A 21,465-nucleotide genomic window follows, 5' to 3' on the forward strand; every position below is an offset into this window, starting at 1 on the left:
AACAAAATTCAAACTTGAGCAACATCTGCCTGACGTCATTAGTAAAAGCTAATCAGTGGTTAGATTTCCCAGCTCCCTTGAATCAGACATGATCGATCCAACTTCCAGTCAACAAACACTAGTGTTGTAGTACTCCAGACCGGTCTTGGTCTCGAGACCGCTTATTTAAGGTCTCGGTCTCGTCTCGGAATCGAAAGCATTTTTACTCAGTCTTGTCTCGGTCCCGGACTAGGCGGACTTCATATTTTATATCAAGACCAGTCGAGACAACCACTAATGCACTCTGTGTCCCTGTCATTACTGTGATAAGAGAGGAACAGAAAACACAATTTGAACTTTATTCAAAAGCGAAAGTTAAACTAAGGATGACAAAAAACGAAACTTAAGGCGTCAAAAGACTCTCAAAGCAAGTCAAAAGAAATACACCAAAGACCAAACCAACCCTTGTTTGTTGTTGTCAGTTGTATTTAAAGCAAACTTAAATAAAATAAACAGAAGTGTTTTATTTTGTTAACTCTCATGATGATTTTTCATTGATACGGTCTTGGTCTTGTCTCAGTCTCACCCTGCCTTCGTCTTGGTCTTGACTCGGTCTCGATCCCTAAATGCCTTGGTCTTGTCCGAAACCAGAGTGCACTGAGACCAAGACATGTCAAGACATGACATGTCTTGGTCTCGGTTAATGTGGTCTTGACGACAACACTAACAAACACCTTCTGTTTCCTTCAGGACAGACCTGATCAAGTCTGCAGTTTGACTTTTTACACATCTCTTCATTCAGCAAACTAAAAACCTGTAAATGTAAATACATGAGGAGGGGATTGCTTTCTTCTCGTGCTCACATCACTGAGGTAAACCTCTGAGCAGCATACTTTCTACTGGGGACTCCTTATAGCAGATGAAGGGGCGTTACTCCAGGGGTTGTAATGGGCCAAAAATAGCAGCGTTTGTGTTGCAGACACAAACAGTGCACAGAAAAGGAAGTGTTGGCTGAGAGTCGTTGAACACTGCCCCGGATAAATAGTGATTACTGAAACTTACTGGTCTGCTTTCAGTCCCTAGAGTCAGAACGAAACATGGTGAAGCAGCGTTTAGTCATTATGCACCACATATCTGGAACACACTCCCTGAAAGCTGCAGGTCTGCTCCAACTCTCACCTCTTTTAAATCAAAGATTAAGACCTTTATTATTCGACACTGCCTTCCTATCTTAGCTCATTTTAACTCACTTTAAATGCAAATTTAAATTTACTTTTAATATATTTCTAATTATCATTTTCTTTTCCATGTTTTATTATATTTGTCATTTTAATTGTGTTCTTTTATGGTTGTCTGAATGTTTCCAATGCTTTTAATGTTTTAATGTAAAGCACATTGAGGGTTTTTTTTAGCGCTTTATAAATAAAATGTATTATTATTAACAAAGTGACAGTGAACATGATCTCTCTATCGCTCTACAGAGATATATATCAGAGAGCGTAAAGATGTCCTCTTCACCTCGACGCTGACATGAATGTCAAGTCTATGAATAAAGCACCAAGCAGCTTCAGCATGGTGAAACTATAGGTTACTGTTCACCATCCACTGAAATCATCGGAGCGCCGTTTTTACGCCGTTTTTATCCTGATTCACACACACAGCCGACGCACAAACAAAAGAACCAATATCCACACCCACGCTCACAGACACACAGAAACAAGGGCAGTTTGTCCAACCGCTCTGCTCTCAGCTGCACACCATATATTCTTCCTGACAGAGCTCTGTGTGTGTGTGTGTGTGTGTGTGTGTGTGTGTGTGTGTGTGTGTGTGTGTGTGTGTGTGTGTGTGTGTGTGTGTGTGTGTGTGTGTGTGTGTGTGTGTGTGTGTGTGTGTGTGTGTGTCTGTGTGTATGTAAGAGAGCAAGAAAAACGACTAGATGAATTTATAGCCTGGCACTCCTTCCCTCCAATTCCTCTCCTAGATTCTCCTTCTTCTTCCTCCTCCTCCTCCTCCTCCTCCTCCTCCTCCTCCTCCTCCTCCTCCTCCCCCCACTCGTCTCCAGCACAGTTTGTTCTCTGCAGGTCTGCCTCGTGTGCATGCTGGATCTGGATCTGTTCAGCTGGACTACACTGGGACTCTGGAGTCAGCCCTCACTGCTGCATTTCAAGAGCTCTCCCTACGCTTCCACACTGACCATCAAACAACTCAAAGCAATCAAGATTCTGAGGAAGAGCTGGATAAAAACTGGAAGTAGTGACGACTTATGCATCCTCCATCCTTGGAGACTTGTGATTACTCTCTGGATGAAAACACAATGAGAGAACGTCAACACGCTTTTAAATGTTTGAAAATTAGCACGAGAGACATTCAAACTATTACAATAATGCAGAAAAGGATGGTAGTGGACAATATGACAAATACAGTCCAACATTTAATTCACTGAGTCTCTTCATTAAACTAAAATAGGACACTTAGTTTGATGACTTTGTGAAGCAGTGATGCATCATGGGAATCATCAGTTTGTGCTTTAAGGAGTCAACAACAAACGCCAATTTACAACCGAGCTCCACCAGAAGAGAGCAACGCCGTAAATCTCCCACAGCCCTGAGGAGGCTTCTCATCAAAGATGTGTAAGTTAGGATCTAAATACTCCAGCAGGCTGAAGGGGATCAAATCACTCCACAACGGCCAGCTGGTACCAGATAATTAAATTTGATGGTTAAAGAACACAAAGTCAGAACCAAAGTGACAATCATTTCTGTCAACCTGTGATGTGTTCTGTGCATGAAGGTAAAAACAGACGGACCATTTCTTTAGATCTGGTGCGCTGTTTTGGAGCCAATTGTCAGCGGGTCCCATATTGGAAATGCAGAAGTCAACCTAACTTCTGTTGAGTGAGTGTGAGGTAGAGAGGCGGGCCTTTAGCCTTTAGGCTAACAGCTACAGTGTTCCCGTCTGTCAATCAAGTCCACCATGTCCTTATTTGGGCAAAACTCGCAACTTTAATATCTTCGAAAATTCAGCATTATAGATAAATTCATTATGTACGGTGTGTGCCTCTTCAGAACTAAACTGTTTTTGAACCAGGCTGTAAACATGTTTATTTCTGCTGTAAAGATCGTCTTCTTTAAATGGGTGTAGTTAAGTGAAATACGATCTGGTTATAACACAGAGTGTTTTATTCTGAAAATTAACCGGAATGTTCATTTTGTTTTAGTGCCTGACTAGGGATGAGTACCTTTCACATTTGAACCCATACCCGGGTACCGATACCCGGTACCTGGGAATCGGTGCCGGTACTCAACAGTACCAATTTCCGGTACTTTTGTGTTTTTATGTAGTAATAAATGTTATTTAAAAAAAAAAAAAAAAAAAAATATTCAAATTTCTTTCATTTAAAATATTTATCTAATGGAACATGAAATGAACATAAACAGGATTATATAGGTGATTAGATATATTAGCTGACACGTGCTCGTGGCGTTTAATTGCTCTTTCGGGAGTTTATCAATGAACACACGTGAATGCCTGCGGACGGGGAAAAGTCAGTTCTCCGTCTCTTTATAATAACAGGACACACAACTTACATGTTGGGCATTCACGCACACAGGAACGGTTATAAACAGGGCAGGTAGTCGGCGGAATTCAGTCAGTACCTATAAAAGTACAGAATTCGGTACCCATCCCTATGCCTGACTTCCTGTCCCGCTCCATCTGCTCTGTTGAGATTGATGTGTCGTGCTCCGGCATCCGGCAAAAATAGAAGACTTGAGTAACTGATCCGGAGGACTGTGACCTGCCGGACGGATTGAAGACGGATCAGGGGGAATTTGGCAGTAACATTACATAACTACTCAACCTGAGCAATGAGAACAAGCAGAGGAATGGACATGAACCTGCAAGGACTACAGCAGGCCAGGGGTGCTAGCACGGCTAATTCTGAACTTGTTAGAGAGTTTTCTTATCTTTAGATTAGTTGGCTGCTCAGAATTAAAATTTTAAAAACAACTAGGAGATTAGTCACTTCCAAACGTTGCCTTCAACACGGCTACAAATGGGATCACGCGCCTGCTGATGTGGGCAAACAAATGTGACATCCATTACCTGCAGAGCTAGCTCCTCTTTGCAGGCTGAAGTCCACGTGCCTGTGCTGGTTTTGCACTGCTGCAGTCAGTGGATTTTATGCTTTCACCAGGCAGCCCGCATACAACATTATCTCCATTTTACAGATCCAAACACTGCTTAACCACGCCACCCTACGAGATGCCACCTATGCTGGTTTACGTCCAGTTAGGAGAGCATTATAGCATCAGTGTAGCAGTTTTTAAGCAGAGCTACAGGCCTAACTGACGTAAACTTCAATAACTCATTTAACCAACTAGTCATTCTTTTGGTGACTCGTGAGGTGATAAAGTTTAATATTTCAGTTGACTAAACACACACATCCAAGGTTGTTGGTTTAATCATGTAACAACTTTCATCTGGTTACTGAACAAGACCAGAGGGACTGAGAGAAAGAGACAAACTGTCATGCAGGCCACATGGACAGGCAGAATTTAAACTGACCCAGTATTAAAAATGGCATTAGACAGGAGGGAAAGGGGGATACAGGATCCCCCTGGTTGTTTCTATATAGAGCCCTGACCCTCTTAAGTGACTGCATGCTAAAAGCAGTAGATCCTGTGCAGCCCTGCAGTGTCACTGTCAGCTCCAGGTCATTTGATTATGGAAAGAGAGAAGAAAACAAAGCAGACTGCAGCTCAGGGAAACCGCAGTATGCAGGTGAAATCCTGGGTTTGCTCGGCTGAACAGCTTTCAGTATTCAACATGATCAGACAGCCACAGACGTGCCAAGAGGAGCACAGTGCAGTAACAGAACAAAGACTGTTACTGAAGGGTACCTTCAGCAGGAAGTCTATTCTTCTTCAGTCAGTAACAGTAACCATTGTGTTGAACCACATTAGATTTTATCACTGCTCGCTTTTCATCAGTTTAAGTCTTGAACTGAGAAAAAGGAGATTACAAATACTTTTTAAAGCTTTGTTTATACGACAAAATACAGAAAAGTCTAAAAAAAACACGTGTTTACATGACATTGCAAAACAACTGAAAGTGCAGGAGTATAAATGCCAGACCAGCACGCCTTCACAGATTCTTTAACTGAGCAGTGAGTCCAACCAAACGAGAAGACTATTACGAACACGGACTTGAAAACTGTTACCGTTTTCTGAAGAAGTGTTGATGAACTCAGCAGAGTCAGCAGAACTAACGCAGCTCAGTAGACCGACTCTGTAAGTGTCCTTCTACTCACACATGGATATTTAACTGGGAACGTAATACACATGAGGGAATAGGGCTGTGACATCTCCAGGTTATATGATGTACAAAAGCTTGTATTTTCAGTCGCCCAAAACATCATTTCAGTGTAGTTTACTGCTTTCCATTGAGAACAGCCCTTGTTTTGTTTTTGACACTTAAGCCTGGTTTCTTCTTCTGCCTTGAATCGACAATGTAGCGCATCTCCTCCAAAATGTAACTACAGTAGGGATGGACATTTCAAGCCAAACCACTATTCTATAATCATTGGCTTCTATTTGACGATTACTCAAATAGTCTGTCGCTAATGTTTTTGTCTTATTTTGCTATTTAATGCAGTTAGCATTCTTCTTCTTCTGTTACTTAAGGCAGTTAGCATTCTTCTTCTTCTGTTACTTAATGCAGTTAGCGTTCTTCTTCTTCTGTTACTTAATGCAGTTAGCGTTCTTCTTCTTCTGTTACTTAATGCAGTTAGCGTTCTTCTTCTTCTGTTACTTAATGCAGTTAGCGTTCTTCTTCTTCTGTTACTTAATGCAGTTAGCGTTCTTCTTCTTCTGTTACTTAATGCAGTTAGCATTCTTCTTCTTCTGTTACTTAATGCAGTTAGCGTTCTTCTTCTTCTGTTACTTAATGCAGTAAGCGTTCTTCTTCTTCTGTTACTTAATGCAGTTAGCATTCTTCTGTTACTTAATGCAGTTAACGTTCTTCTTCTTCTGTTACTTAATGCAGTTAGCATTCTTCTTCTTCTGTTACTTAATGCAGTTAGCGTTCTTCTTCTTCTGTTACATAATGCAGTTAGCATTCTTCTTCTTCTGTTACTTAATGCAGTTAGCATTCTTCTTCTGTTACTTAATGCAGTTAGCGTTCTTCTTCTTCTGTTACTTAGTGCAGTAAGCGTTCTTCTTCTTCTGTTACTTAATGCAGTTAGCATTCTTCTTCTTCTGTTACTTAATGCGGTTAGCAAACCGCTTTAAGAAGCACTGCAGCCCACGTCTGGCGGGAATACCGTATTAAAACATGGCACCGGTGAAAACGATGAAAAATTGTACTTTTAAAATGAGAGAATATTCGCATTAACTGTTAAACGAGTGTTCAAATATTAAAATTCACTGCCCATCCTTTAACTACAGTACTGCAATGTAGCTGTAACAAAATCTGTCCTGAATCGCTGTGGAAAAGTAAACAGAGATTGTAGCGATGCTGGAAACAGGCGACCAGACTATCAGAGAGACCACACTGCCCTCAAGCGTTTTGTATTTGAGTATTGCAGCGGACACATCGATGCACAAGTATGTGGTGCTCATGTCCGCATCGACCACTGCTGAGTAGGGTCGACCCACAAGTATAAACCAGCCTATACACCTAAAAATAAATCTATGTGCGCACAAACACACCAGATTATTCCACAGCAAGTGGTCAAACATGTCTCCTTTGACACAGCATACAACCCACTGGAGTAAGGTTAAGAAAACACTCAGAAAACTGTACACAGCTAAAACACAGGCTCACAAAGTCTGCCTGGAAACAATGTCAAACTGGTTAACACTAGCAGAACTAGTAGGCAGATTGGGGGTGTGATGGATAAGAACGCTACCCTTGGGGCGCTGGTGGCCTAGCAGTCTAAGCGCACCACATACCAAGGCTATAGCCCTTGTTGCAGAGGTCGCCGGTTCGATTCCCGCCCACGACCATGTTCTGCATGTCTTTCCCCACTCTCTACTCCCCATGTTTCCTGTCTCTCTTCAGCTGTCCTGTCATAAAGGCAAAAATGCCCCCCAGAGCTAGCACCATCAGCTTTCGCTCCTCTTTGCAGCTTAACATCTTCATGCCTGTGCTGGTTCCTCATTGCTCTGGTGGAATGGTTATACATCAGTTTAATCAGAGACACAGCCTACATACAACTTCATCTCCATTTTTCAAATACTGTCAGACTGCACTGCATGACAAGACGCCATCTGTCATCTGTGCTTGTTAACATCTGGGTAGTAGAGCTTTATAGCGTTATGGAAAGAGCAGTTAACCAAGGATAGTGGGGGTTGTCTGCGCTACAGTTTAAACACAGCACATGACCTTGAATTCATCCCTACGACAGTGACAATATTAACAATCAGAGTCACAGATTAGTAATTACAGTGAGGGGGGCAGTGTTTAATGATGTCGTTGATTAAACGCCCACATCCTCAGTCTCATCTCACGTGTGTCCTACTCAGACTCTAGAAACCTGAATGAGGTTCAATCTGAGTTTATTTATCTGATACAGAAAGTCATTCAGCACGAGCCGAGAGATAAAAGCGAGGAAGATTTCACAACAACAGCTCCCTCCAAACACACACAGACACACTGTATATGTCCCCTCTGTGCAGACTGGAGTGCCTTCAGCGGCATGCAGGCTCATGGCCAACAAACACAGCAGTTTATTTTCCTGCTGTTGCTATGGAAACAGCTAGGCTGCCAAAGCTCCCTCCGCATAACTCTGTTTGAATAACTCCAAATCACCGAGCTGTACAGGTAGAAAACAATACTACTGAACACGCCAACCAGGAACATGAAAGTGAATGAAGCATGTTCTGTTACATGTTAGCATGGCATGAAGGGTGCATGTGTGTGTGTGTGTGTGTGTGTGTGTGTGTGTGTGTGTGTGTGTGTGTGTGTGTGTGTGTGTGTGTGTGTGTGTGTGTGTGTGTGTGTGTGTGTGTGTGTGTGTGTGTGTGTGTGTCAGTGTCAGTGTGTCAGTGTAGTGGAGGAACAGGTTGCACAACAGCCCAGACCAAGCAACCTGTGGGTGGTGGGGGGTTGAAGCATTGTTGTAAGAATGTAAATATCAGGCCTGCCTCACTTCATGTTTACATTTCTCTCTCTGTCTAGCGTAGATGTGCAGCTTAAGTAGAGCTCGGCGTTATTAAAAATGATGTTATGATAAAATATTTCATATCAGTCAATAACAATATTTTCATGATATGAAATCATTACTTAATTTACATTTAAAGTCAGATTTTTGTTCCTGAGTGAAAGTTGAAGACGGTTTGTTAGCTTGTATCTGGATTTCGTTTTCTGATAAGCATCTTGAATCCATCATTTCTGACTTAAAGGAAGATTGTCTTTTTAGTCTTCAGTGTCCCTGTCGCTCATTTCAGCTATGTTTACATTCCGCTCCCAACATTTTTAAGCCCCACCTACCTCTAACCCTGCGACTTGACTGGCTGTTCCATGCCGTCTTCTTCTTCTGTCTAATGTTGTGTGGCAATAAGCATTTAAGGCACATTAGCGCCTCCAATTTTCGAATATTCGTTCACTTTGTTAAAATCAAAGACTTACTTTGAATATTTTCTCATTTTGAAAGTACAAGTTTTCATCATTTTCAACAGTCCCTGGTTGTAATACGGTATTCCCGCCAGACGGTGACTATAGGGCGTCTTAAAGCTGTTTGCTAACTGCATTAGGTAACAGAAGAAGAAGAATGCTAACTGCATTAAATAGCAAAAGAAGAAGAAAACATTAGCGACAGTCGCTGCAATTTTCTCTGTTTCTGACAGTCACACCACTACACACATATTTCCAGAGACTGAGCATGTCTGTAAAATGTAAACACACACGCCACGCCGCGTCACAGACACACCGGCATAAAGATCGAGACTTACACTTGAATAATCGTCAAATAGATGCCAACGATTATCAAATAGTATTTTGGCTTGAAATGTTCATCCCTAGTCTAAATATATCACCTTTTATCACATGTTTGTTATATTTCTATTGAGAAAAAATATTTCCTGATAATTATCGTCATAGAATTATCGCCCAGCCCTAAGTGTAAGTCCTTCCTCTGCAGCACTATCATTTTAAGGCGGCGTGTTTGGCAAGCAGATCTTAGTCTTCTTAATGAAGGGCAATGCCGATGCTGTGATAATAGCAGGTATTTGTGTCTCAATTGCTTCTAATGAGCTTTGACTGCAGAGAGTACTCACAGGCCTCCTGCACGCACACATGGCTGGCCTCATGGTGCGACAGGAATAAAGACAGTAATAAACAAGGCCAACAACATCAACAACACTAACAAGTGCACATTGCTAATCAATTATGCAGTCGAGGACTTGAATTCCAATCATGTGATGGGCTGCGCTAATGACTGCTGTCACAGTGTTCCCCTCCTGTCACTGAACACGCTCCCCTGCTCGGATGGTTTGCTCTGCGGAACAATAGGGGAGGGGCTCGGGAAGGTTCTTTAGGGACAGCAGGACAATCAGGGACAGGAAAAACACGCCTCAGGAGAGGATGGAAGTCAGCAGGAATCACCTTACTGTAGAGCTGGGCAAAAAAAATAACAGACTGACTTTTTTAGTACAATTTCACTGATTTCATTTAACAAGACTGATAATCTCATGTAAACAATCAATGTCTTATCACTCAGCCTGAGTTCACTGTACCTGTCAGACAGAGCAGTGGGTGTAATAGCTTTCACAATATGTAGATATAGCTCGATGAGGCTCAAGCTAGCTATCAGATACTATTTAATTCAGTGGTGCTCATTTAGAGCTGAAAATAAAAAGCCTTTTGGATTTATGTTGGATTAATACTCTTCAATATTTGTGAACTTACTGCATTTCTTTTTTGAAATTTTCTTTTTATTTGGAATGGCACAGTATACAATACAATTTCTTCGGCATTTGACATCTCAATATCACAGTCTTTCATTTGTCCACTTCAAATAAACTTACTGCATTTCTAATCTTGCAACAATACTGAACAATGTAAACACTTGTTGTATTTACCTCCTGTATCACATAGACCTGTCTTACAGTGAGTTCATGTGCTGAATATATTTATATTAGGTTGCATACTTTATATTATTATGATTCTCCTAAATCCTGTGTAACTATTATATTGATAATAAATCACATTACATTTGATCCAATACGCCTAAATTGAACCCTTTAAAAGGATTGATTGGTTCCCTGTAATGTTTGACCCACAGATGTTGCCGGTCAGCTCGACCTCTGTGTAGAGAAACTGGCTGAACGAGAGGTTCAAACATCCACCGTCTGAAATCAGTGAACTGTTTTTCTGTTAAAGTAATCTGTGCCAAGTGTGATCCCTGATACACCTTATCTATTAACTGTGAACTTTGTGTCCTTTGAAGTGACTACTGATGAGATAACACTGCTTCTAACATGTCAGTGCCTTATCGTTCTTTATTACAGACTCTTAATAAGAACTGCTGCTGCTGTAGCAGTTTGAGATGTTTCAAAGAGACTCATTTCTTAGATGTTTAAAAGGTTCAACTCAGACTATCTGACCGGTCTATAGGTGACGAAAAAACTATAAAGCAGTCAAAGATGAGCAGAATTTAACACAGCTAGATACATGATCATAGAGTCTGTGAGTCAATGATTTTTATTTTATTTATTTATTTTTATTTATTTATAACCTTTATTCAACCAGGAAATGCTCATTGAGATTAAAAATCTATTTTCCAAGAGAGTCCTGGCCAAGATAGGCAGCAGCACCGTTAAAAAGTTACAATAGACTTGGGGCGCTGGTGGCCTAGCGGTCTAAGCGCCCTGCATACAGAGGCTACAGTCCTCGTCGCAGGGGTCGCCAGTTCGATTCCCGGCCGTGACCATTTCCTGCATGTCTTCCCTCACTCTCTACTCCCCACATTTCCTGTCTCTCTTCAGCTGTTCTATCAAATAAAGGCAAAAAAGCCCAAAAAATATAACTTAAAAAAAAAAAAAGTTACAATAGACATAAATACAAATAGCAGACGCATACAACAGCTACACAAAAAATACCTCCAGAAAAACAGCATTACATTTAAAAAAAAAACTCTGCAGACAGATGCATCAGCCTCCAAGACACTGAAGGGCCACTTACAAGCATTCAAAGTTATCAGACCACAGAGTTTCAATGATGTCAGATTGGTTTACAAAGTGTGCCTAAAGCCTGGTTTATGATTCTGCATTGAATCATCTGTGTAGCCCATTTCCGATACAGAAGCTAACACATGTAGCCTGATATGCACCTCCTACAAAACGAGGCACACCACAAGCCCTGTGATTGGTCCTTTTAACAGCATTGTATTTCCTGCATTTACAGCACTTCCTGAATTGCTATACATATCATCTACTCCGATGACTCTTCTATATTCTTCATGTAATCATGTCTGTATGATAAACAGCAACATGTATCAGCTGTAGATTAACATAACACACTCTGAATCTCTGTGGAAAAGTAAACAGAGATTGTGGCGACCCCGGGAACAGGCGACCGGTGATCAAAGAGACCACACTGCTGCGTAGGGTCAATGCAGAGGTATAGACCAGGTCTAACACCAGCAGAGCTAGCACCACCAGGCTTCACTCCTCCGTGCAGAGTCCACATACCTGAGTTATGAGCCAGATTAACCAGACACTTCTATGTACAACTTTGTCTCTATTTTCTAAATAACAATACTGAGAAAACACTTCACACTACAAGATGCCGTCTGTCATCTGTTCACATTTAAATCCGAATAGCAGAGCATAACAGCATCATGGCAGAAGCTCCTGCTATTGGTGGGTGGCTGCGTTACAACTTAAGCCTGATTTATACTTCTGCGTCAAATCGACATGGAAAAGTAAACAGAGAGCAGGCGACCGGACTATCAGAGAGACCACACTGCCCTCAAGCATTCCGTCGGAGAATTGCTGCACGACACGGACACATCGACTAACAACAAGTATGTGGTGCTCATGTCTGTGTCGATCACTGCTGCATAGGGTTGACATAGAAGTATAGACCAGGCCTAACACAAGCAGAGCCAGCACCACCAGGCTTTACTCCTCCATGCAGGTTAAAGTCCACATACCTGAGTTGGTTACACATTGCTCCCAGTGGTTATATGCCAGATTAACCAGACAGCTACGTATGGATGCCGTCTGTCATCTGTGCTTGTTTATATCCAAAGAGCAGAGCATAACAGGATAACAGGTGGGTGGCTGTGTTACAACTTAGACACAATATTTCACCTATATTTCGAACCCAGACACTAAAAACACTAATAACTTGTTTATGTGACTAGCTCCGGTGCTGACAAGCTAGAGTGACGACATTAAGTTTTTTAGTCGACCAAACGCTCATCCCCTAAAATGATTCCTGGAAAGTCTCCCATTCCACCTGGTAAGTGCTACGAGGTTCTTCTGGTGACATCAGTAGCCACCCTGACTTTTCCAGAGTCTTATGTGTACATTTACCTCATGCAGAGTAACACAAGACCAGCAGAGAGCTCAAACCACGCACACACAGAATGAGCTGAGCGTCCACTGAAATAATCTTGAAACAATTTAGAGAGAAACAGGGCCCCTTTCTCATACCCAAACTACCATCCCTCCATTTCCCCTCTCTCCCTTCTCTTTCCCCTTCTTGCCGTTCAACACCTTCCCCCCTCTCCCTGCATGCAGCTGAGAAAATAGCCCTGGTGCTTTTAGATGGGCCGTGGCTCTGGGCTCCAGGTCAATTTCTCTGGTTTCCTGACACCGTACACCACCAACAACCAGATGGAGGGAGGGGGATGACAGGATGACAAGAGAGAAAGAGAGAACAAGAGCAATTTAAAACAGAGACTCAGGGAGAAGGAGAGGGGGAGGGAGGAACAGAGGAGGGAGAGAAAAAATATTTGAGCTTCCAACATCTGGTTTGAGCTTCAGGAATAAGAATTTGATTACATGACTTTTCCCCTAAAAACACAGAGGGGGGATTGTTGAGAGTACTGCTGCTACAGCAAATGAGACTGGTTCAGGTCCAGGTCTGTTCATCCCCACAGTATTTCCTCACAGGGAAACAAAGGACATACATCATTTACACCGGGCTCACTGCTCGCTGAATGTTCCCACGTTACAAACCTTACTTCACAAACTCCAGCTTCAGCTCCGTGTTTTTCTACGACTCCAGGAGGAATCACTCTTATCACACAAGCTACAGCACAGAAAACTTTTTAATGACAACAACACGGAGACGCTGAATTCATGAGCTCACAACTGATGCAACAAAGTCCAACAGAAAGACAGACGCTGAAACTAGAAGTGCTGCCTCGTGCACAATATGGCAAACTCCTCAAAGTGTAAACACATCTGTCCTCACGAACACAACAAGCCTTACGTCCTAGAGCTTTTTAAAGTCAAACATTTGTTCACAAACATGTAGAATGTTAGCTTTAGTTGTCCCTTTCTTTAATGTTACCATTTATGACCCGGATTTCTATTTAATCACACGCATGTGTTAAATACTTGATCCTGATTGGTTAAAACCCTGCAGCAACAGTCATTAATCCTGAATAGTACAAGCAACTCTGAATGGCACGTTAAATCAAATCAATCTGCAGAAAGGAGTCCAGCACATTTATAATCTATCTGATGTCACCTCTTCATGTTGACCATGTGGCAAAAACCTGCTATTAGCAGTGGTAAAAAACATGGAGGATATTTAGGGCCCGAGCACCGACAATGCCGGCGAGGCCCTCTTGAAACCTGAGTGATTATTATTATTCTTTCTTTCTTTCTTCCGCCATTTGTATCCCCAATTTGCTTGCCTTAACTCGGCTTAAAAGTCCCCAACTGTTGCACATGCACCAGGCCTGGTTTGATTCTTACTCTCCATTTATTTGTAAAGCACAAAACTTCCAATTGGAGGTTAATGGTTGACGAACCGCCAGCAGAATAAAAGAAGACGAGGCGAGGAAAACATGCAGAAACTAGCGAGACAAGTGAAAACCAAGCAGCAACCTCCGGTCTTAAAATATGAAGCCCATGCGGAAGTGTTAAAGTTGCAGTTCATCAAGTGTCCACTTGAGACTGGCTGCAGAAACACCAGAAACCACATACACACCCATTCAAAGAAGACGATCTTTACAGCAGAAATAAACATGTTTACAGCCTGGTTCAAAAAACAGCTTGTTTCTACGTAGCTAATTTCTCTATCGGCACACACTGTACGAGGGTTAAATTAAAAAAAAATTCTAACGCGCAATTCAAAATATATTAAGATTACGAGTTTTTGCCCAAATAAGGACATGACTGACTAAATTGACAGGAGGGAACACTGTAGCTGTTGGCTAGGAGGCTCAAACCCCACCTCTTTAACTCTAACTAAGTTAGGTTGAGTTCAACATTTCCAATATGGCTCCTGCCGACGATTGGCTTCAAAACAGCGCTCAGGAACAGATGGGTGATGCCACGGATACTACGTCCATTACTTATACAGTCTATGGTTAACACTTGCTAACCCTAATGTACAGTCAGTGCATGACACAATATATTTCCCAGCAAAAGGAGCCTGACAGGTTGCTTGATTTGTATTACAGAATCCTCTTACTGCCTGCAACATTTGGTTGATTAAAAATAGATTAAGGGTAAGGGTCTGAATAGCTCATTTCTCTATCAGCACACACTGTACGGGGGGGTGAATTAATTATAACGCAGTATTTTCAAATATATTCAACTTCTGAGTTTTACCCAAATAAGGGCATGGCTGACTTGATTGACAGGCGGGCACACTGTTAGCGAAAAGGCTAAAGGCCCGCCTCTTTACCTCACACTAGCTCGACAGAAGATAGCTTGAGTTCAGCATTTCCAATATGGCACCCGCCAACGATCGGCTTCAAAACAGTGCTTCTGGACTAGATGGGCGACGTCACGGAGACAACGTCCATTATTCATACAGTCTATGGTTAAAACACACGAGGAGCTGCACAGTGAAAGAGACCTCTAACAAATTGAAGAAACCAACCATAACATGGTATGAGCTTCAACAGAGTTACAGACAGAAACAGAAAAGACCCACTAACTTTACATTTCACTTCCTTGAATAGGGTATCAAGATTCCATGTGAGTATGTGTGTTCTAATCATTCTTATTTGTAAGTCCAGCTGGTACAAAAAACACTAATGTGATGGTTTTGAAAAGTGTGATGTATTTAACAGTGTCATAAATGTGTGTATTCTTTTGGTCAAATGGAGACAGTCCATGTTTTACAAGGTCCCAGTGGAATCCCTTCATCCTTAAGTCCAAGCAGACTTTGATGCTCATCCTAAGAAACCCTCTTAAAGGTCCCTGTGATATCACACTCGTAAATGACTGACTGGGTCAACAGGTACAAACCACATTCTTTTAAAAGCTCCTCCCACATGTCAGCCTGGTTGTGTGGAAGTTTCTCCTGCACTCAGCAGAAGGTCAAACGCTCCACAGCTCATTATTAAGATCCCATGACTGTTCTGGTCTCTCCGTTAGAGACAGAGAACCAGCTGACTGCTGAGAGGCCGGAGCTGTTCTGTGGGTGACGGTCTTGTTCGTCACTGTCCATTGGATGGAGAGTGGTGTTGAGAAATTAAGTGGAGGTCTTAGTACTTATTAAGCCTCCTTTTTACCCTGCATGAATCTCACACTGCAGCAGCACCACAGGCCCCTCAGACCATCCCATCACATGTCCACCAAGCACTTCTCCAGCTTCTCCTCTTTCATGTTTCACAGATGTTCCTTCTCTCATCTTAACTCTTTTATTCTGACCCGCCTCAGATCCAGCCCAGTCTTTGCTGCTCTACCTGAGTCCCCTCTCTGCTGGTCACATGACAGCTGTTCTCAGGTAACTTTTAATGAAAGTGCCATTTAGGGAATCTAAGACTAGAGACTTTAGTGAACCTGTCTTCATGTTTTGTTGTCCTGCAGAGCTCCACTTGGTATTTCACACGGAGGTGCTTTCATTTCTATTTTAATAAAGGACAGACTGAAGAAATGCAGAAAATAACTTCTGCACAGTTTGACACTCAGACTAGATCCACAAATGCTGATAATATAGAAACGTAATCAGCCTTAAAAAGTAAAATATAACTGCGTCTTCCCTCAGCGATGCAGTTACCAGCTGGACTGAGAGGCAGCAGGAAACCTCGCGTGTACTTCACTTACACATCAGTATGAGCTGATATCAGCCCTGTTAACAGACACCATGCATTGATAACAGTATCCAACATTCTTCTGTATCTTATTGCATCTTTACCACATCAGTTTAATGCTGACAAGCTAGTTCACCTGACTGCTGATTGAGAGATGAAGCAAAATAAATCATCTGTTAGACGAACTCTGATTTGTTGAAAGAAAATGTCAGCAGTGTAGAAGTTTAGCATTGTCTCTGAGAAAGATCAGCAGCGTGCAGCTTGTAGGACATGATCCAGTGATGTTTTATGAGGAGGGACTATGAACAACAATTTAAAAACATCTAACCTCACAGCTCATTTAAAAAACAGAAGAAGTAATGCAAAGAGTGTTGGTGTTAGAGTCTGACCTGATTTTGAACAGGTGCACCTCCAGATATTCCATTCATCCATCCATTATCTTGACCGCTTATCCCGTGCAGGGTCCTGGGGGGGAGCTACGCTAGCTTAGCTTGTTGTGATGTGTGAACCCTATGGTTGTTTTCAAACCTCCTCCTTTACTAGCAGTACGTACTACGTACTGATTCGGCGAAAATGTTCTCAGTATGCAGCGGAGCAGTCTCCCTCGCGTCCTCTTTCCCACAATGCACAGCGCTAACATTCTTCTTCTTTTCTCCATATTTGACGGGGGGCACTCAGTTTTTAGGTGCTGTGAAAATGATCAAATTCCATATAAACCACTTCTTAACTTTTTAAATCCTCAGTGATGTTAAAGAAGCAGTTTATGTATCAGCTTGGACGTTGTTTACTTCTGCTTTCTGAAACCGGAAATCCAGCAACGCCTGACCCAGCATCCTGCAGACCAGATCCAACAGAACAGTCAGACTACAGACTACCTACGACAGACTCGGTCATGTTTGCCCTCGGTCACATGTTGCTGCCTCGGCCCCATCCCTGTGGTAATCTCTAAGTGACTCTGGTTTCGTTTATCATGTTGATAACCAGGTTCGTGAGAGCATCAGAGTCCCTCCCAACAACGAGTGAGAGGAGGAGCACAAACAGAACTTCAGCTTTCTATTAAATGAGTGATTAATAAACACTTCTGTAAGCCTCGGGCGGTGACAGCACACCGTGCTGATCCTGAAAGGCTTGTTCTTCACTCTACAATGCAGAACAAGCAGTCAGTGACTCCATGCTAAACAACCAGGAGTTTAAAAAGTGAGCTTTGTTGAACCAAACAACAAATACATCCTTCAAACTTCATCTTCAGCTTCATACGGGGTGGAGAAACTCACAAAGTCTGAACCTCCTCTGCTTCTTAGCGTGCTTCCACATGTTTAAACCAAGAGTTATCATCATGTGCTTCGTGATTATGACCACCACAGACATCCACATTCTTTGGGAGCTCTTTCCATGGCTGTTCAGCTTCAACAGAGACCTCATCCTTCTTTGTCAACAGTAACAGGGAGGCTCCAGAGAGAGAGCTGGATAAATATCTTGGGAGCATTCCTCGCAGGCTGACGCCTAAAATTAGCTGGTTGTGAAGTGCTGAGTCGAAAAAACAGCATCTGGCTATTTCTACTGTTGCTCTTTAAAGGGCTGATGGAAAGAATATCTGCAGAGGTAAAAGAGGGACTGAAAGAACTCGTCTGGTTTTCCTTCTTCAGAGTGTAGAAACAGAAACTTCTGGAAACAAAGAGGGAAACACATTCACGGCTGATTAGCTCTTATGAGCCGTGATGTGTCTCTGATTTGTCTCTCTGATTACATCCTGTCAGCAAGTCAACAAACAACATCAACAGCTGATGACAGGAGAGGAGGCTGACTCTTCTGTCCCTGAAGTTGGATGTTATGAAAGTGAATTCAGTATTTTATGATGTGCCTCCACACACAGGAGGAAAGCTGGAGCAGTGTCCATGTTCAGAGGTGTCATCAGCCTTACACTGAGGAGGGGAGAACCAGTGCATATTTACTGTGGTATGTTTAAACACACTGAGGATATGATGGCAACAGAAGCCCTAACAGAAACACAGGGACACTCTTTAGTTTACATGTATGGCATTTCATGTCAAGTAAAACTGCTTTAACAAAGACCCAACATCAAGACAGGATAAGATCCAGTCCCATCTTACAGACAGGACTCAGTCTGATCTCATTTTAATCCACCATGAGCAGAGCACTTTGCAGCATTTAGCAAGTTACAGTGGCAAGGACAAACTTCCTTTAACAGGCAGAAACCTCCAGCAGGACCAGACTCATGTTAGACACACATCTGCTGAGACCGTGTTGGAGAGAGGGATAGAGGGAGATGAAGAGAGAGAGAGATGATAGTGGTGAGATGGATAGACCATCAAATTGTCAACAATTCGACATCACATAAAAAAAATGGCAGCACTCAGGACTCCAACCAACATGTGGCACGTACACATGCTGAGTGAGAAGCACTGATTGTTTGCATAACATCATTTTTTCATATCCATTGAAATAAAAAACAGACTTGTGTTGCGTGTTTAGTGCAGATGCTCACACTTGAAATATAAGTGTATTTTAAACTTCAAACATAAAGCTGAAGAGATCCTGGTTGGCTGTTGGACTGCAAACTGGAAACTGGTGTAAATCTGAATCCATATTAACGTGCTTCCTCTCCCGTCTTGCAGGTTTCATCTGAGTTTGTTCTGAAGCTCAATGTGCAATGTGATCTTCAGCTATAATCTGAAAGAGCAAATATGCTTTGCATGATAGACTTGTGCTCTTTAACAGTCAATACTGAAAAATTACTGAGGCAGATGTGTGTCTAACATGAGTCTGGTCCTGCTGGAGGTTTCTGCCTGTTAAAGGAAGTTTGTCCTTGCCACTGTAACTTGCTAAATGCTGCAAAGTGCTCTGCTCATGGTGGATTAAAATGAGATCTGTAAGATGGGACTGGATCTTATCCCGGTTTGATGTTGGGTCTTTGTTCATAATTTAACATAGAGTACGGTCTAGACTATAGACTGTATGAATAATGGACGTAGTATCCGTGACGTCACCCATCTGTTTCTGAAGCGATGTTTGGAGAGCCACATTGCTGCTGTCGAGCGATTGTGATGTAAAGAGGCGGGCTTTGAGTCTCCAAGCCAACAGCTACAGTGTTCCCGCCTGTCAGCCAAGTCAGCTGTGCCTCTCATTGGAAGACTCTTAATCTCAATATCTTCCAAATTGCTGTGTTATGAAAAAATTGACCCCCCCATACAGTGTGTGCCGATCAAGAAATGAGCCACGTAGACCTAAACCGTTTTTTGAACCAGAGTGTAAACATGTTTATTTCTGCTGTAAAGATCGTCTTTTTGTGGTGTGTGTGTGGTTTCCTGTACTTCCTAAATCCAGCCTCAAGCGCATTTTCGATGAACTGCAATTTTTAGCACTTCTGCATTGGACTCATATTTTTAGACCGGAGGTTGCCGCTTGGTCTAGACCTGCTCTGTTTGACAAAGCATCTTGAGATAACGTTGGTTGTGATTTGGCTCTGTATAAATAAACAAACGCAAAACTTATCCCACACAACTCTATATCATCGTTCTGCAAACATCACTTAGAGGCAGACGGAGGAGTTTCAGGACAGATATGAGATGAAGGACGACTCGTTCCTACAAAACGAGTCGTCCGTTGAGGTTATGAAATACAGTGAATCACCTACTGATGCCGGTCAGATCTGCTACCAAAGAATGTGTTTATTATCCAACATCAGAGAACAGGGAGAGGTGTGTGATGTGTTTCCACCACTCCCTTTCTGTACTTTTCACTACATTCCTGTCCTCCATTAGCACCTTGTTATGTAACTGCGTCTCTTGTCTGTACAAAGACAGAGAGAGAGGTTTACAAAGAATGAAAGAGAAAACAGGAGAATAAATTAGAGGCATGCTGTTGAGTGTTAAGTGGGCCTCTTCTTACTAAAAAAAAAACACAGTATAGAAGCTGACTTCTGCTCCTTCAGAAGAGATTTCAGAGGCATCTCAATAAAAGCCTTGGTACCCACGGAGCAGACAAATCCATGCAAATCCACTTAGATTGATTTGAGTGCGCTTTTCTTCCTGTGTCCTTACATTGTTATGGCTGCCAGGTTAAATTGGGCAGAGCTGGCCGGCTAATAATATCTTCAAGATGACAGCTGTACCTGACACTCCTTCACACATGCACACATGTCGAGGCTTGAACAAATCCACCTGACTGATACTTCACAAAGAGACACATATCGAGAGGTTGACTCATGATGAGCATGATTCATAATCAGCATGTTAGCATTAGCTTAGGAGCAACAACAAATCAGCAGCAGCAAGGCCCAACAACGTATTAACACTAAGAAGTGAACTTTTAAATGTGTTTGAGTGGAGTTGTAACGCTGTGTTTGTGTGAATGAATGAGTATGAAGCAGATTAAGATGACAACGTTAAAGGATAAGGGTCGGAACTTAGCTGTTACAGGTTAGCAAAGAAAGCTAACAAAGCTCATCCTCATCAGCTGATAAAACAAACTTTATCTCTTCTTAAAGTACTCACACCACAGTCCTCGAGATCATCCAGGACACCATGTTGTCTGTCTTTAGAGTGCAGGTCTGTGTCAGTAGTGGACCACAGCCCCGTAGACAACGTTATTGGTTAGCCGAGCCGTGGTCAACTTCTTCAGCACAAACTTCGATGATCAGATCGAGGACTAGCTTACTTATCTCGCTTTACATCAACCAAACAGCCTCCCTCAAAACACCTCCCACTCTTATATCCGTCCACTATTAATCCTGATGTGTTCCAAGCAGCCTCTTCTGTTCCCTTCAGGTTGTTTCCTCCTTCCTCCTCTACTTCTTCACCCAGCAGTTCCTCCTAGCACCAAGCTGCTCACACAGCCTCTGACGTCAACAGGAAAAGAACAACCCTCCAAAGCCTGTGATTGGTCGGTTAAGTCTGTTTACAACAAACACGCTCTCTCATTGGTTGGCTAACATTAACCATGTGACTTTTTGGCTCGATGGAAGCGGTGACATTTCAAACTCAGCAAACTACACTCTGATTGGTCAGTCTTTGACTCGTGGCGGGATTCAACCAATGGGAGGATAAAGCAGTGAGATGAGGGGTTTAACTGCGTTGTTGTCGGGGGGGAAAGGCATCTGCTCAGTGTAGAGAGATTTAAACAGCATGGGAATGTGTTTTTATTGTCTTTTGTTTATGTTTTTGGGATGTCTACCCCATTTTACCAAAACAATGTCATGTTTGGTGTGGAAATAGAAGATAATGCACACAAATGAA

At 42.3% G+C, this 21,465-nt stretch overlaps 1 protein-coding gene across 1 annotated transcript in view; it reads right to left on the reverse strand.

The window, feature by feature from the left end:
* reep3b (receptor accessory protein 3b) overlaps nucleotides 1–21,059 on the reverse strand; it is a 50,656-nt gene extending 29,597 nt beyond the window's left edge. Inside the window, exon 1 of the mRNA XM_034708708.1 lies at nucleotides 20,725–21,059. Within this exon, the coding sequence (XP_034564599.1) occupies nucleotides 20,725–20,756 (32 nt within the window). The 5' untranslated portion in view covers nucleotides 20,757–21,059. The remainder of the gene's footprint in view (nucleotides 1–20,724) is intronic.
* Nucleotides 21,060–21,465: the final 406 nt, after the last annotated feature.

Source organism: Notolabrus celidotus, chromosome 18, assembly GCF_009762535.1.
Source record: "Notolabrus celidotus isolate fNotCel1 chromosome 18, fNotCel1.pri, whole genome shotgun sequence".
Classification (NCBI taxonomy): Eukaryota; Metazoa; Chordata; class Actinopteri; order Labriformes; family Labridae; genus Notolabrus; species Notolabrus celidotus.